Source organism: Microcaecilia unicolor, chromosome 1, assembly GCF_901765095.1.
Source record: "Microcaecilia unicolor chromosome 1, aMicUni1.1, whole genome shotgun sequence".
NCBI lineage: Eukaryota > Metazoa > Chordata > Amphibia > Gymnophiona > Siphonopidae > Microcaecilia > Microcaecilia unicolor.
The window spans coordinates 2959474-2976405 of record NC_044031.1 but is presented as its reverse complement, the minus strand read 5'-3'; the positions used below and the strand labels follow the sequence as shown (position 1 = coordinate 2976405).

The window sequence follows — 16932 nt, the reverse complement described above, 5'->3', positions numbered from 1 at the left end:
TCCGACGCCATAGACCACGTGGAGATCGATCGGGGAACCCCCTGCCCGCTATAAAAAGGTAAAATTACCTGCTTCTCGCTCCGAGCTGTAACGACCTGGTGTCCCAGTGAGTAGCTGCAATAAACGTTTAAATAAACGTTGAAATAAACGCCCTTAAGGACGTCCAAAATTTTTTTTTTTTTTTTTTTAAACGGAGCCAGCGGGAGGGGGGAGAAAAGGAGGGACCTGGCACCACCAGGTTTGCACTTGCTCAAGAAGAGCCCTCAACCCCAGGCACTCAACAAAACCTAAAAATTAGGCTTGGAGGCCTAGCCAGAGCTGCTGCTGTGTGTGACCACCACCTGCTGAGATAGAGAACATACTGAGGAGTTTCCGGCAGCACATGACCACATATAGGGAGGCAAACGTTTGCTCTCTATCTCCACCTGCTGGTAGATGGACACAACCCACCAGTCTATGGATTGATCAGCTTGATGATATGGAAGTCTCCCTTGGATTTCAACTCCCCAAATGCATCACTCTGCACTTCTTGGCATTGAATTTTAATTCAAATACACTTTTCCAGGTTACCTTGGTATAGTCCGGTTTCTACCCACTTACTACTAAGATATATATCAAGAAACGTTATTAAAACCCAAGTGTTCCAGTGCTCTGTGTGTTGCTAATTTTTTTTATTTTAATATGCTGTGCTCAGTGGAAGGGGATATCGTCCACAGGACTTGCGTGCAGTGTTCACTGCTTCAACCCTTTATTGACCATCATTGCACACCTCCTTCCTATCCTAATATCTCTGTTTTTATCGTGCAACGTGTACTTAGTATAGTACCCACATCCAACGCATATATAGTAGACGTTACTACTTAGCTTGTTCCGGCGTCCACACTGCTCTCATCTGTTGAATTTTAATTGCCAAACCTTAGACCATTCTTCTAACTTCTGCAGATCCTTTTTCATGTTTTCCACTCCCTCCGGGGTGTCCACTCTGTTACAAATCTTGGTATCATCCGCAAAAAGGCAAATTTTACCTTCTAACTCTTCGGCAATGTTGATCACAAATTATTAACAGAATCGGCCCCAGCACCGATCCCTGAGGCACTCCATTACTCACCTTTCCTTCCTCCGAGCGAATTCCATTAATCACTGCCCTCTGGCGTCTGTCTGTCAACCAGTTCCTAATCCAGTTCACCACTTTGGGCCAAGTTTATTCAAGAGCCTCCTATGAGGTACTGTGTCAAAGGCTTTGCTGAAATCTAAGTAGATTACATCTAGCGAACGTCCTTGATCCAATTCTCATGTCAACCATCAAAGAATTCAATCAGATTTGTTTGGCACGATTTACCTTTGGTAAAACCAAATAATAGAATAGCAAGGGGGAGTAGAACCCTCACCTCTACGAAACAACTCCCCAGTACAATCATGTACCACAGCCATTTTTACACTCCTTTCTTCACTACGAAACAACACCTGTCTACCTTTACTCAGAATGTATCTTTCTATAACTGCTTGACCAAATGTCCTTGTTTTCCTTGACTTCTGTATAACACCAACTGTATTCTTTACCCTGGTATGGCGATGCCATAACAGGTCTCTGTAAGCCACATTGAGCCTGCAAATAGGTGGGAAAATGTGGGATACAAGTGCAATAAATAAATAAATAAATACGCTAAAGGAGAGCATGAGGGAAGACATTAATTACGGACGGAGCATGGGAAAAGAGATAAGAAATGAACAGAGCATGGGGAGCATTTGGGAGGGACAAGAGGAGCACAGGGGATAAGGAGACAGATAAAGAGTGAACAAGAGCGGGGAGAAAGAAGTTTAGGAGGAAAACAGAAGGGAAGAGCAGAGTGTAGGGGGAAGAAAGAAGCGAAGTGCAGAGAATAGGGGGAAGAAAAAAGTGACAAGCAAAGCATGAGGGGAAGAAACGAGGAAGAGAAGAGCGTTGGGGGAAGAAAGAACTGAAGAGCAGAGTGTGAGCTTGACACAGGTTTGTACCTGTCATTAGCAGCACTGTGGCTCTGAGTGTGAGGTGGAAGAGTGAAGGCACTTGAGGGGCTCGGGAAAGTTTCCGTACCAGGAATGGCTGCTGGGGGAGCCCCACATCCTCCTGAGCTGGATGCTGAAGTCGTTGCACTGCAGCTTGGACCATAAGACCTGGCAGATCCTCAGGAGAAGGAAGACTGCCACGAAATACAGGATAGGCAGAGGGATCCTCAACCCTGAGGAGAAAAAGGAAATGTCTGTTTGATACTGCTACAGTCAGGATCTCCCATGGACATTCTCACTGCTTGCCGGACACAGCCATCGCTTCCCCTAACACCACTCACTCCCACCACTTCCCAAGTTCAGCCAGGGCTCTCCCCACTCCCTGGATACAGCCACTCTCGCTGCTTCCCGATTACAGCCTGTTCCCCTCCCACACCCGCTCTCCAGTTGCATCCAGGGCGCTCGTCCATATCACTCTCACCACTCCCTGGATAGAGCCACTCTCGCTGCTTCCCGATTACAGCTGGCACCTCCTACACCCACTCTCACCCTCTTTCCAGTTGCATCCAGGGCTCTCGTCCATATCACTCTCACCACTCCCTGGATAAAGCCACACTCGCTGCTTCCCAATTACAGCTGGCACCTCCCACACCCACTCTCACTCCCTTTCCAGTTGCATCCAGGGCGCTCGTCCATATCACTCTCACCACTCCCTGGATAGAGCCACTCTCGCTGCTTCCCGATTACAGCTGGCACCTCCTACACCCACTCTCACCCTCTTTCCAGTTGCATCCAGGACTCTCGTCCATATCAATCTCACCACTCCCTGGATACAGCCACTCTCGCTGCTTCCCGATTACAGCTGGCACCTCCTACACCCACTCTCACCCTCTTTCCAGTTGCATCCAGGGCTCTCGTCCATATCACTCTCACCACTCCCTGGATAGAGCCACTCTCGCTGCTTCCCGATTACAGCCTGTTCCCCTCCCACACCCCCCTCAATTCATGACCTCTTTCCAGTTGCATCCAGGGCTCTCGTCCGTACCACTCTCACCACTCCCTGGATAGAGCCACTCTCGCTGCTTCCCGATTACAGCTGGCACCTCCCACACCCACTCTCACCCCCTTTCCAGTTGCATCCAGGGCGCTCGTCCATATCACTCTCACCACTCCCTGGATACAGCCACTCTCGCTGCTTCCCGATTACAGCCTGCTCCCCTCCCACACCCACTCTTCAGTTGCATCCAGGGCTCTCGTCCATATCACTCTCACCACTCCCTGGATAGAGCCACTCTCGCTGCTTCCCGATTACAGCTGGCACCTCCTACACCCACTCTCACCCCCTTTCCGGTTGCATCCAGGGCGCTTGTCCATATCACTCTCACCACTCCCTGGATAGAGCCACTCTCGCTGCTTCCCGATTACAGCCTGCTCCCCTCCCACACCCCCCTCAATTCATGACCTCTTTCCAGTTGCATCCAGGGCTCTCGTCCATATCACTCTCACCACTCCCTGGATAAAGCCACTCTCGCTGCTTCCCGATTACAGCTGGCACCTCCTACACCCCCCTCAATTCATGACCTCTTTCCAGTTGCTTGCAGGGCTCTCGTCCATATCATTCTCACCACTCCCTGGATAAAGCCACTCTCGCTGCTTCCCGATTACAGCTGGCACCTCCTACACCCACTCTCACCCCCTTTCCAGTTGCATCCAGGGCGCTCGTCCATATCACTCTCACCACTCCCTAGATACAGCCACTCTCACTGCTTCCCGATTACAGCCTGCTCCCCTCCCACACCCACTCTCACCCTCTTTCCAGTTGCATCCAGGGCGCTCGTCCATATCACTCTCACCACTCCCTGGATAGAGCCACTCTCGCTGCTTCCCGATCACAGCTGGCACCTCCTACACCCACTCTCACCCCCTTTCCAGTTGCATCCAGGGCGCTCGTCCATATCACTCTCACCACTCCCTGGATAGAGCCACTCTCGCTGCTTCCCGATTACAGCCTGCTCCCCTCCCACACCCCCCTCAATCCATGACCTCTTTCCAGTTGCATCCAGGGCTCTCGTCCATATCACTCTCACCACTCCCTGGATAAAGCCACTCTCGCTGCTTCCCGATTACAGCTGGCACCTCCTACACCCCCCTCAATTCATGACCTCTTTCCAGTTGCATCCAGGGCTCTCGTCCATATCATTCTCACCACTCCCTGGATAAAGCCACTCTTGCTGCTTCCCGATTACAGCTGGCACCTCCTACACCCACTCTCACCCCCTTTCCAGTTGCATCCAGGGCTCTCATCCATATCACTCTCACCACTCCCTGGATAAAGCCACTCTCGCTGCTTCCCGATTACAACTGGCACCTCCCACACCCACTCTCACCCCCTTTCCAGTTACATCCAGGGCGCTCGTCCATATCACTCTCACCACTCCCTGGATACAGCCACTCTCGCTGCTTCCCGATTACAGCCTGCTCCCCTCCCACACCCACTCTCACCCCCTTTCTAGTTACATCCAGGGCGCTTGTCCATATCACTCTCACCACTCCCTGGATACAGCCACTCTCGCTGTTTCCCGATTACAGCCTGCTCCCCTCCCACACCCACTCTCACCCTCTTTCCAGTTGCATCCAGGGCGCTCGTCCATATCACTCTCACCACTCCCTGGATACAGCCACTCTCGCTGCTTCCCGATTACAGCCTGCTCCCCTCCCACACCCCCCTCAATTCATGACCTCTTTCCAGTTGCATCCAGGGCTCTCGTCCATATCACTCTCACCACTCCCTGGATAGAGCCACTCTCGCTGCTTCCCGATTACAGCTGGCACCTCCTACACCCACTCTCATCCCCTTTCCAGTTGCATCCAGGGCTCTCGTCCATATCATTCTCACCACTCCCTGGATAAAGCCACTCTCGCTGCTTCCCGATTACAGCCTGCTCCCCTCCCACACCCCCCTCAATTCATGACCTCTTTCCAGTTGCATCTAGGGCTCTCGTCCGTATCACTCTCACCACTCCCTGGATAAAGCCACTCTCGCTGCTTCCCGATTACAGCTGGCACCTCCTACACCCACTCTCACCCCCTTTCCAGTTGCATCCAGGGCGCTCGTCCATATCACTCTCATCACTCCCTGGATAGAGCCACTCTCGCTGCTTTCCGATTACAGCTGGCACCTCCCACACCCATTTTCACCCACTTTCCACATACAGCCAGGGCTCTTGTCCATACCCACTCTCAACAACTCTCTGGTAAAATCAGCCCAACCTACACCCATTCTAAATACTCCCCAGTACAATCATGTACCACAGCCATTTTTACACTCCTTTCTTCACTACACCCCTAGTTGAAATTACTGCCCAAATCGCCACCCACACATCTTCTCACTCCACTCATTCTGCAAATTTACAGTCCCTCACCTAAGCCTGTGTCCTGTTGCTGGCCAGTGATGGTCCTCTCGTTCCTCACCTCTATTCCAAGGTGGAGCAGGTACTCGGGCAAACCCTGCAAACACAGAGATGATAACAACATAAGCATTGTCATACTGGGACAGACCAAAGGTACATCAATCCCAGAACCCTGTTTCCAACAGTGGCCAATCCAGGTCATGAGCACCTGGCAAGATCCCAGAACAGCAAAACAGACTTTATACGTCTTATCCTAGAATATGAAGTGGATTTTCCCAAGTCCATCTTAATAATGGCTTATGGACTTTCTTTTAGGAAATTATCCAAACCTTTTTAAACCCTGCTAAGCTAACTGCTTTTAGCACATTTTCTGGCAACAAATTCCAGAGTTTAATTACTCATTCAGTGAAGGAATATTTCTCTGATTTGTTTTAAATTTACTACTTAGTAGCTTTTTTGCATGTTCCCTAAATGGTAAAATGTAAAATATCAAATAACTACGGGCCCGATATTCAGCCGATGGCAATCAGTGTTTGGCTAACCACTGCCGTGTTATACCTGGATATTCAATGCTAGGCCATGTCCAGGCTTTGGCACTGAATTTCTGAGTATACAAAGCCAGCAAGAACATAGCCGGTTAAGTGCAATATTTGGCACTTCCCAAGCAATCAAGAATATCATAAAGATAGGACTGTGTTTTATGTGATTTTAGTTTACAGTATGTGCTGATCTAACCAGACATTTTCAGCAGGACTATGTGATTAAGTAACATAGAGGGGCATAATCGAATGGGGACGCCCATCTATAAGGGCGTCCATCTCTGAGGATGGCGCCGCAAAGGGGCGGAGCATCCCATATTATCGAAACAAAATGGGCATCCATCTTTCATTTCGATAATACGGTCGGGGACCCCCAAATCTTGACATTTAGGTCGACCTTAGAGATGGTCGTCCTCGGTTTTCGGCGATAATGGAAACCAAAGCCGTCTATCTCAAAAACGTCCAAATCCAAGCCCTTTGGTCGTGGAAGGAGCCAGCATTTGTAGTGCACTGGTCCCCCTCACATGCCACGACACCAACCGAGCACCCTAGGAGGCACTGCAGTGGACTTCAAAAATTGCTCCCAGGTGCATAGCTCCCTTACCTTGGGTGCTGAGCCCCCCCCCCCCCCCCCCCCCCCCCCGATCCGCCTTCCTGAAGTACACTGCACCCACTACAACTGCTCCAGGGACCTGTATACTGCTGTGATGGACCTGAGTATGGCATTTGAGGCTGGCATAGAGGGGGTTAATGACCACTGGGGGAGTAAAGGGAGGTCATCCCCGATTCCCTCCGGTCAGTTCGGGCACCATTTTGAGGCTTGGTCATGAAAAAAAATGGACCAAGTAAAGTCGGCCAAGTGCTCATCAGGCACACCCTTCTTTTTCTATTATCGGCCAAGGACGACCATCTCCTAATCACGCTCCAGTTCTGCCTTCGCTACCCTGCCGACAAGCCCCCGTGAACTTTGGTCGTCCCTGAGACGGAAAGCAGTTGAGGATGCCCAAAATCGGCTTTCAATTATGCTGATTTGGCCGACCCTGAGAGAAGGACGCCCATCTCCCAATTTGTGTCGAAAGATGGGCATCCTTCTCTTTCGAAAATAAGCGTGATAGTAACATATAGTAACATAGTAAATGGCGGCAAATAAAGACCTGTACGGTCCATCCAATCTGTCCAACAAGATAAATTCATAGTATAAGGTATGTTGTGATACTTCATATGTATACTTGATCTTGAGTTGTCCTTGCCATTTTCAGGGCACAGACCGTAGAAGTTTGCTTGGCACTGTCCTTGTTCTGAATCTTCTGAAGTTCACATTGAAGCCACTGAAAAGCTTCACTCCAGCAAGCCAATTGCTGGTGTTGCCACCTGATCACCGCTAAGCTTCTTCGGAGCCATTCCTTCTAAACAGGATTCCTTTATGTTTATCCCATGCTTTTTTTGAATTCCGTTACCATATTCACCTCCACCACCTCCTCCGGCAGGGCATTCCAGGAATCTACCACCCTCTCAGTGAAAAAGTACTTCCTAACATTATTCTTGAGTTGACCCCCCCCCCCCCCCCCCCCCCCCCCCTCAATTCATGACCTCTAGTTCTACCACCTTCCCATCTCTGGATAAAATTTGTTGTAGATTAATACCTTTCAAATATTTGAACGTCTGTATCGTATCACCCGTTTCTCCTTTCCTCCAGGGTATACATGTTAAGGTCCTCAAGTCTCTCCTCATACGTCTTGTAACGCAAATCCCATACCATTCTCATCGCTTTTCTCTGAACCGCTTCAAGTCTTTTTACATCCTTAGCATTGTACGGTCTCCAAAACTGAACACAATACTCCAAGTGGGGCCTTACCAATGACTTGTACAGGGGCATCATCACCTCCTTTCTTCTGTTGGTTCTACCTCTCTCTATGCAGCCTAGCATCCTTCTGGCCGTGGCCACTGCCTTGTTCATTATTTCATCAACATGAGATCCTCAGGCACCATCACCCCAAGGTTCCTCTCCTGAGCCGAGCATGTCAATCTCTCTCCTCCTACATTTCCTTTGGATTTCTGCACCCCAAGTGGGGAAGGTCGACAGTCGCTCAAAAGCGCATGGTTCGGGATAAGGTATCTTTCAAAGATATCACCAAAACAGGCAAGATAGGGTATCCTGATAGTGAGGTTGTAAAAGAGACCACAGTAGATCAGGTGTCCTTAAATAAGAATAAAAATCAGACAAAAGATTGCAAATTAATACTGTCAAGTACTGAGCATGATGTAAATACGTAGGAGCAACAAACACAGTTTGAAATGTCTATATGCGAATGCCAGGAGCCTAAGAAATAAGATGGGAGAGTTAGAGTATATTGCACTAAATGAAAAATTAGATATAATAGGTATCTCTGAGACCTGGTGGAAGGAGGATAACCAGTGGGACACTATCATACCGGGGTACAAATTATATCGTAGTGACCGGCCTCCCACATAGCCATCTACTCCCCCTTCAGTCCATCCAGAACTCTGCCGCACGTCTTATCTTCCGCCTTAACCGATATACTCATATCACCCTCTCCTCAAGTCACTTCACTGGCTCCCAATCAGATACCGCATACAGTTCAAGCTTCTCTTACTCACCTACAAATGCACTCGATCTGCGGCCCCTCCGTACCTCTCTACCCTCATCTCCCCTTACGTCCCTACCCGTAACCTCCGCTCTCAAGACAAATCCCTCCTTTCAGTACCCTTCTCCACCACCTCCAACTCCAGGCTCCGTCCCTTCTGTCTCGCCTCACCCCATGCCTGGAACAAACTCCCTGAGCCCATACGCCGTGCCCCCTCCCTACCCATCTTCAAATCAATGCTCAAAGCCCACCTCTTCAATGTCGCCTTCGGCACCTAATCACTATACCTCTTCTCAGAAAACTTATCTACCCCAACTTGACATTTCGTCCTTTAGATTGTAAGCTCTTCCGAGCAGGGACCGTCCTTAATTGTTAATTTGTACAGCGCTGTGTAACCCTAATAGCGCTCTAGAAATGTTAAGTAGTAGTAGTAGTAGTAGTAGATAGGGTGGATCGAATTGGTGGAGGGGCAGCGTATATTAACGAGAGCCTTGGATCAAATAGATTGAATTCTCCAGAAACAAAACACTTCTTGGAATCACTGTGGATTGAAATTCCATGTGTAAAGGGGAAAAGGATAGTGACAGAAGTGTACTACCATCCGCCTGGCCAGGATGAACAGACAGATGCAGAAATGTTAAAGGAAATTAGGGATGCAAACAAACTGGGCAACATGATAATAATGGGTGATTTCAGTTACCCCAATATTGACTGGGTAAATGTAACATCGGGGCACGCTAGGGAGGTAAAATTCCTTGATGAAATCAAGGACAGTTTTATAGAGCAACTGGTACAGGAGCTGACGAGAGAAGGAAAAATTCTAGACCTAGACCTTAGTGGAGCGCATGATCTGGTGCGGGAGATAATGGTGCTGGGACCGTTTGATAACAGTGATCATAATATGACCGGATTTGATATTAGCTTTGAAGTTAGTATACATAGGAAATCAAATACGTTAGCGTTTAACTTTAAAAAAGGAGGCTATGATAAAATGAGAAGAACGGTGAAAAAAAAACTTAGAGGAGCGGCTGCGAGGGTCAAAATGTTACATCAAGCATGGATGCTGTTCAAACACCATCCTGGAAGCCCAGGCCAAATATATTCCGCGTATTAAAAAAGGAGGACGGAAGACCAAACGACAGCCAGCGTGGTTAAAAAGTGAGGTGAAGGAAGCTATTGGAGCTAAACGAAAATCCTTCAGAAAATGGAAGAAGGAACCGACTGAAAATAATAAGAAACAGCATAAGGAATGTCAAATGAAATGCAAAGCGCTGATAAGGAAAGCTAAGAGGGATTTAAAAAAAAAAAGATTGCGTTGGAGGCAAAAACACCTTGTAAAAATTGTTTAGGTATATTAAAAGCAGGAAGCCGGCAAAAGAATTGGTTGGACCGCTAGATGACCGAGGAGTAAAATGGGCGATCAGGGAAGACAAAGCCGTAGCGGAGAGATTAAATGAATTCTTTGCTTCGGTCTTCACCGAGGAAGATTCGGGTGGGATACCGGCGCTGGAAATGGTATTCGAAGCTGACGAGTTGGAGAAACTTATTGAATTCTCTGTAAACCTGGAGGATGTAATGGGGCAGTTCTATAAACTGAAGAGTAGCAAATCTCCTGGAACGGATGGTATTCATCCCAGAGTACTGATAGAACTGAAAAATTAACTTGCGCAGCTATCGTTAGAAATATGTAATTTATCCTTAAAATTGAGCGTGGTACCGGAAGATTGGAGGGTGGCCAATGTAACGTAGATTTTTTAAAAAGGTTCCAGAGGAGATCCGAGAAATTATAGACGGGTGAGTCTGACGTCAGTGCCGGGCAAAATGGTAGAGACTATTATAAAGAACAAAATTACAGAGCATATTCAAAAGCATGGATTAATGAGACAAAGTCAACATGAATTTAGTGAAGGAAAATCTTGCCTCACCAATCTACTACATTTCTTTGAAGAAGTGAACAAACATGTGGATAAAGGTGAGCTGGTTGATATTGAGTATCTGGATTTTCAAAGGCATTTGACAAAGTACCTCATGAAAGACTCCTGAGGAAATTAGAAAGACACGGGATAAGAGGTAATGTCCTATTGTGGATTAAAAATTGGTTAAAGAAAGAAAACAGAGAGTAGGGTTAAATGGTCAGTATTCTCAATGGAGAAGGGTATTTAGTGGGGTTCCCCAGACGTCGGTGCTGGGACTGCTGCTTTTTAACATATTTATCAATAGAAATCAAACAAAATAAAACATGGAAAAGAAAATAAGATGATACCTTTTTTATTGGACATAACCTAATACATTTCTTGATTAGCTTTCGAAGGTTGCCCTTCTTCCTCAGATCGGAAATAAGCAAATGTGGTAGCAGATAGTATATATGAGAGAAACATCAAAGCATTACTTTGACAGTCTGACACAGGGGCGTAGCCACGGGTGGGCCTGGACGGGCCCAGGCCCAGCCACTTTTCCTTCAGGCCCGCCCAGCGCCCACCCTAACAAGCCCCAACCCAAGCCATCTTTTCCTGCCTCTTCTGCTGGCTCTCCCCATCTGCGTGGTCTGTTTAATTTTAGTCCTTGAAGCGCCGTTCTCCCTCCAGGACCGCACCGGCGATTCCGATAGCCTTCTGCCAGCGTGCATCGTCGGGGGCGGGGCTTCTCCTTAGGCGCATCCCACCTCAGGACACGCCTGAGAGGCCCCGTCCCCGACGACGCACGCTGGCAAAAGGCTATCGGAATCGCCAGTGCGGTGCTGGAGGGAGAACGGCGCTTCAAGGACTAAAAATAAACAGACCACGCGGACGGGGAGAGCCGTCAGAAGAGAGGGAGGGGATGGCGAAGGGAGAAAGCGCTGCCAAGGTAGGCAGAGGGAGACAGAAGAAAATGCTGGGGGGGGGGGGGGGATATTTTAAAATTACTGTGTAGGGGTGGGGTTGGGAACAGCCCACCCAGGTTAATGCGGGGCCCGCCCAAAATGGCAGGTCTGGCTACGCTGCTGGTCTGACAGAGTGGGAGGGTGGGGGTATGCATGGGGACATCAAAGCATTTCATTGATATTCTAACAGAATGGGTGTTGGTAGGTAAGAGGAGGGTAATAAACAGAGAAATAAACAGAGAAATACAGCTTTATGTTTTATAATGAGTTAGAAAACCCAGATCCTTATTAAGTCCTGTTTGTTGGGTGTCAAAATATTCAATCATTCTTATTTCAAAGGTCTTACGTTCCTGTATTGTTTTAAAATTACCTTTCAGTATTCTTACTGTGAAATCACTGGTGCAGTGTTCTGGTCTTGTAAAGTGTTGGCCCACAGGGGTGGGGGCTTGACTGGCACCGGCTATTTTCATGTGATGTCTGTGTAGATTGAATCTTGTCTTAAGCATCTGGCCTGTTTCTCCAATATAGCATCCTTCGTTACATTTTTTACACTGAATGATATATACCACATTGGAAGATGAGCAAGTGAAAGATCCCTTTATGTTGAATATCTTTCCTTTGTGAATGACTGTGGGGTCTTGTGAAATGTTTTGGCATAGTTTGCAGCTGGCTGTGTTACAGAGAAATGTGCCCTTTTCTTTTTCCATCTGTGTTGGAAGTTTACTTCTCTAATCAGCTTGTGTTTTAAATTTGGTGGCTGTCGGAAGGCCAGCACTGGTGGGGAAGGGAATATCTCTTTCAGTAATTCATCCTCCTGGAGTAGAGGCTGTAGGTCTCTTATGATTTTCCTCAGTTTCTCCAGCTCTGGGTTGTATGTCACTACAAGGGGAATTCTGTCTGCCCGCCCTCTTCTCTTCAAATCTTGAAGTATTTAAATTTACCTCCGTTGCAGGCAGCTTGGCAGCGTCAGTGAAAACGCTGTCTGACATCCCACCAGCCTCCCTTCGCTCGGTCCCTCAGTGCCCCGCCTTCTTCTGACGTCATTTCCTTGGGGGCGGGACACTGAGAGGGAACGAACGAGCGAAGGGAAGGCTGGTGGGACGTCAGACAGCGTTTTCACTGACGCTGCCAAGCTGCCTGCAACGGAGGTAAATTTAAATACCGCCGGAGCACCGGGAATCAGGAGCGAAGGAGGCTGACTGAGGCGCGCCGCGCGGGGCCTCCTTAAGCGCGAGGCCCTATGCGGCCGCCTCGGCCTAAGACCGACCCTGCCCGTACTTCCCCAGTGGTCACCAACCCCCTCCCACAAAAAAAATAAAAATTAAAAGCTTTTTTTTGCCAGCCTCAAATGTCATACCCAGCTCCATGACAGCAGTATGCAGGTCCCTGGAGCAGTTTTAGAGGGTGCAGTGCACTTCAGGTAGGCGAAACCAGGCCCATCCCGCCCCTACCTGTTACACTTGTGGTGGTAAATGGGAGGCCTCCAAAACCCACCCGAAACCCACTGTACACACATGTAAGTGCCCCCCTTCATCCCTAAGGGCTATGGTAGTGGTGCACAGTTGTGGGGAGTGGGTTTTGGGGGGGATTTGGGGGGCTCAGCACCCAAGGGAAGGGAGCTATGTATCTGGGAGCAATTTGTGAAGTCCACTGCAGTGCCCCCTAGGGTGCCCGGTTGGTGTCCTGGCATGTGAGGGGGACCAGTGCACTACAAATGCTGGCTCCTCCCATGACCAAAGGGCTTGGATTTGGCCGGTTGTGAGATGGCCGGCCTCGGTTTCCATTATCAGCGGGAGGGGGGATGGGGGAATGCACCCCCCCCCCCCCCCCCAATCATTTTGAAAAGTTGGCTCCTATGTCACAATCTAAGTTTTTGTGCCTGAATATGAACAGAATCACCCATTCTATGGGTAGGGCTGTCACCGATCATATATCTCTCTAGGACCAGAGGACTGTTTAGTTAGAAATGCAGAGGAGGGAGAAGCTTACCAGGTAAATCAATACCTTCTTCTTCCATATTACCTCCGTCAAGATCTTGTTCGTCGCCCTCCGCATCCTCATCACCTGCCACCAGCCTCTGTCCACGACCTGTACAGGACAACAAATATGACAGGAACCAACAATGCCATGCCTCTCCAGTCCTATCCACCCCAGCTCCTGCCTAACTACAATTTGTGGCGAAACAGGGGACTTAGAGGCAGATGCATCAAGCAAACGTTAAAAAATCTAAATCGTTAAAGTCCCTACGTAGGTTACTGACGTCAGATGGGGGCGGGCCTAGGAGGAGAGAGACGCGCGACCGAAGCTGGGCTATCAGCTTTTCTTCTTGCCCGTGCAGCGCCTTCGGACAGAGGAGAGAGGCACTGCACGGGCAGTGGGAGGGGGGCCCGGTGGAGGGGAGGAATGGCGGCGATGACCCCAAGAGGGGGCGGGGCACAGGGCGGAGGATGTCGGGAGGCGGAGCTGAGGGGAGACAGAGTAGTGAGGAAGGGAGGGGGGCCGGGGCTGCTAACGGTATGTTTTGCTTTTTAATTTATAATGCAGGGGGAAACGGCGACCTCGGGTGGGGGGGGCAAGGACGGCCATACAGGACGCTCCTCCCGATTCTTTTTTTGATTTTTGTTGGGTAAGGCTCAAACATGCTCTGGATACGCAAACACTACATTGATGTGGTTTATGACACGTTTTCTTTAAGCTTAAACACAGCTCTTTTGGACATATGTAATGTTACGTCCTTTTGACCAATCACAGCACTTTTAGCTCTGCTAATGCGCTGGGATTGGCTCACAGTTTGTTTGTTTTTTCACTTTACAATTTTTCCTGGCACAGAGCTGTCCTAACGAGAGGTCCAGACCTCTCGTTAGATTTCCTGTCTTTTTCCTGCGTAAAGGCAATCGGAAAAGGTTAGTGCATCTCGTTTCAATGGGGTTTGTACACAAATTGCTCATCTGCATTCCGTTTTCGTTAGCTGCTAGCTTCCTCGGTAAAAGCCCTTTGATGCATGCAACGGATCAAAATTTCCTCGTTGGAGGGTCGTTAAAGGCTCATTAAGGTTTAGTGCATCTGCCTCTAAATGTCTGTGATTTATGTGAATGTACGACATATTTGTTCCCCAGTGTATTTCCCTTGTTTGGCCAATGGATAGTGTCTGTCCTCTGCTTTTGAAGTTGTTGCAGAGGTGACCGTTTCTTTTAATTTAAACTCTGAGGGAAAGTAACCTGAAATGCTATTGACCAAATACCCCTCAGGGTAAGATGCAGTAAACTAAGGTAAAATTATGTATCATACCTGATAATTTTCTTTCCATTAATCATAGCTGATCAATCCATAGACTGGTGGGTTGTGTCCATCTACCAGCAGGTGGAGATAGAGAGCAAACTTTTGCCTCCCTATATGTGGTCATGTGCTGCCGGAAACTCCTCAGTATGTTCTCTATCTCAGCAGGTGGTGGTCACACACAGCAGCAGCTCTGGCTAGGCCTCCAAGCCTAATCCTTAGGTTTTGTTGAGGCCTGGGGTTGAGGGCTCTTTTGAGCAAGTGCAAACCTGGTGGTGCCAGGTCCCTCCTTTTCTCCCCCCTCCCGCTGGCTCCGTTAAAAAAAAAAAAAAAAAAATTTGGACGTCCTTAAGGGCCTTTATTTCGACGTTTATTTAAACGTTTATTGCAGCTACTCACTGGGACAGCTCGGAGAAGCGTTTTGCATAAGGAAGGCCTGATGCAGCAGCAAAATAAACTGGGCCACAGCCCTAGACGCACCCTCAACCGGCGCTCGCAAGAGCGGGGGAGAAACATGCTGCGCATCCAAAATGGCGTCCGGCGCGACACTCCGCGAAGGAGCCGCGCGGGAAGAGCGGCGCTTAACTTTAGCCGCTTTGGTGCTGTCGCCCAAATTAAGGGCGTTCATGGCATTAATGTCTCCAACCTCAAGGGCGGCCCAAGAAGAAGCCGTCCGAGCCGCGTGGCCGGCCAAGATGGCGGAGGCGAGGAGCGGGGGATGGGCGTTTATGGCGGGAAAAACCGCCACGCCGGATGAAGGACCGGGACATTCATCGGTCACGAAACTGTCACCCAACAAGGGCGAATCAGGCTTTAAGACCCCCGCATCCCCTCTAGAAGCGCTCAAGCGATCCGGGGAGCGACTCTTTACGCCCTCACCCTCTGACGCCAAATGCCACGTGGAGATAAATCGGGGAACCCCCTGCCCGCTATAAAAAGGTAAAAATTACCTGCTTTCCGCTCCGAGCTGTAACGACCTGGTGTCCCAGTGAGTAGCTGCAATAAACGTTTAAATAAACGTCGAAATAAACGCCTTTAAGGACGTTCAAAATTTTTTTTTTTTTTTAAACGGAGCCAGCGGGAGGGGGGAGAAAAGGAGGGACCTGGCGCCACCAGGTTTGCACTTGCTCAAAAGAGCCCTCAACCCCAGGCACTCAACAAAACCTAAGAATTAGGCTTGGAGGCCTAGCCAGAGCTGCTGCTGTGTGTGACCACCACCTGCTGAGATAGAGAACATACTGAGGAGTTTCCGGCAGCACATGACCACATATAGGGAGGCAAAAGTTTGCTCTCTATCTCCACCTGCTGGTAGATGGACACAACCCACCAGTCTATGGATTGATCAGCATGATGATATGGAAACAAGCCTTTAACGAGCATTTATTATTATTATTACTTCTTACTTTACTTCTTATCATTTCTAAAGCGCTACTAGACATACACAGCACTGTACACTTGAACATGAAGAGACAGTCCCTGCTCGACAGAGCTTACAATCTAATTAGCATTTGTATAGCGCTACCAGACGCATGCAGCGCTGAACACCTGATACAAAGAGACAGTCCCTGCTCAAAAGCGCTTACAATCTAAGTAATACAGATAAAGAAGACAGTTACGGGTGAGGGAAGTAATGGGTGAGAAGGGACAAGGGGAGGGCAATTGTGGCTAGGAGCTAAAAGCAGCAGTGAAAAGGTGGGTTTTCAGCGTAGATTTGAAAACAGGTAGAGATGGAGCTAGACGTACGTATAGGTCCAGGAAGTTTATTCCGGGCATAAGGTGCCGCGAGCCTTTAACGAACAAGTAGATTACCCTGGCATGCACTAAAGCCCAATTTCCGACGACGGTAGCAGCGAACAAAAACGGAATGCAGATGAGCAAATTGTGTTGAAACCCTATTGAAATGAGATGCACTAAGGTTTTCCGCTTGCCCTAACGCTGTAAAACTCTGGGAAAGCTAACGAGAGGTCTGTACCTCTCGTTGGGGCTGCGCGGGCCTCGAAAACTGCAATGTAAAAACAAAATCTGGAGGGGGCAAAAACACTCGTCAGGAGCGTCCTTTATTGACGGCCTTGCCCCCCCCAGCCCGAGGTCGCCGCTGCTTCCCGCTCCCCCCTGCATCGAAATCATAACTTTAGGCAGCCCCGGTCCCACTCCCTCCCTCCCTTCCTCCCTTTCTCCTCCCTTCCTTGAAATGACAGCTCCCGCCATCTTCCACCCCCGTGCCCCGCCCTCGCCGCCCCCCCTGAGGTCGTCAC

At 49.0% G+C, this 16932-nt stretch overlaps 1 protein-coding gene across 1 annotated transcript in view; it reads right to left on the bottom strand.

Annotated features, from left to right (window-relative positions):
- The window catches only part of LOC115461903, a 149321-nt gene that overhangs the window by 71140 nt on the left and 61249 nt on the right, over window positions 1-16932 (bottom strand). The window contains exons 7-9 of the mRNA XM_030191962.1: window positions 13391-13489; window positions 5409-5493; window positions 1996-2219 (exon numbers count right to left, since the gene is read on the bottom strand). Coding sequence (XP_030047822.1) covers window positions 1996-2219; window positions 5409-5493; window positions 13391-13489 — 408 coding nt within the window. The remainder of the gene's footprint in view (window positions 1-1995; window positions 2220-5408; window positions 5494-13390; window positions 13490-16932) is intronic.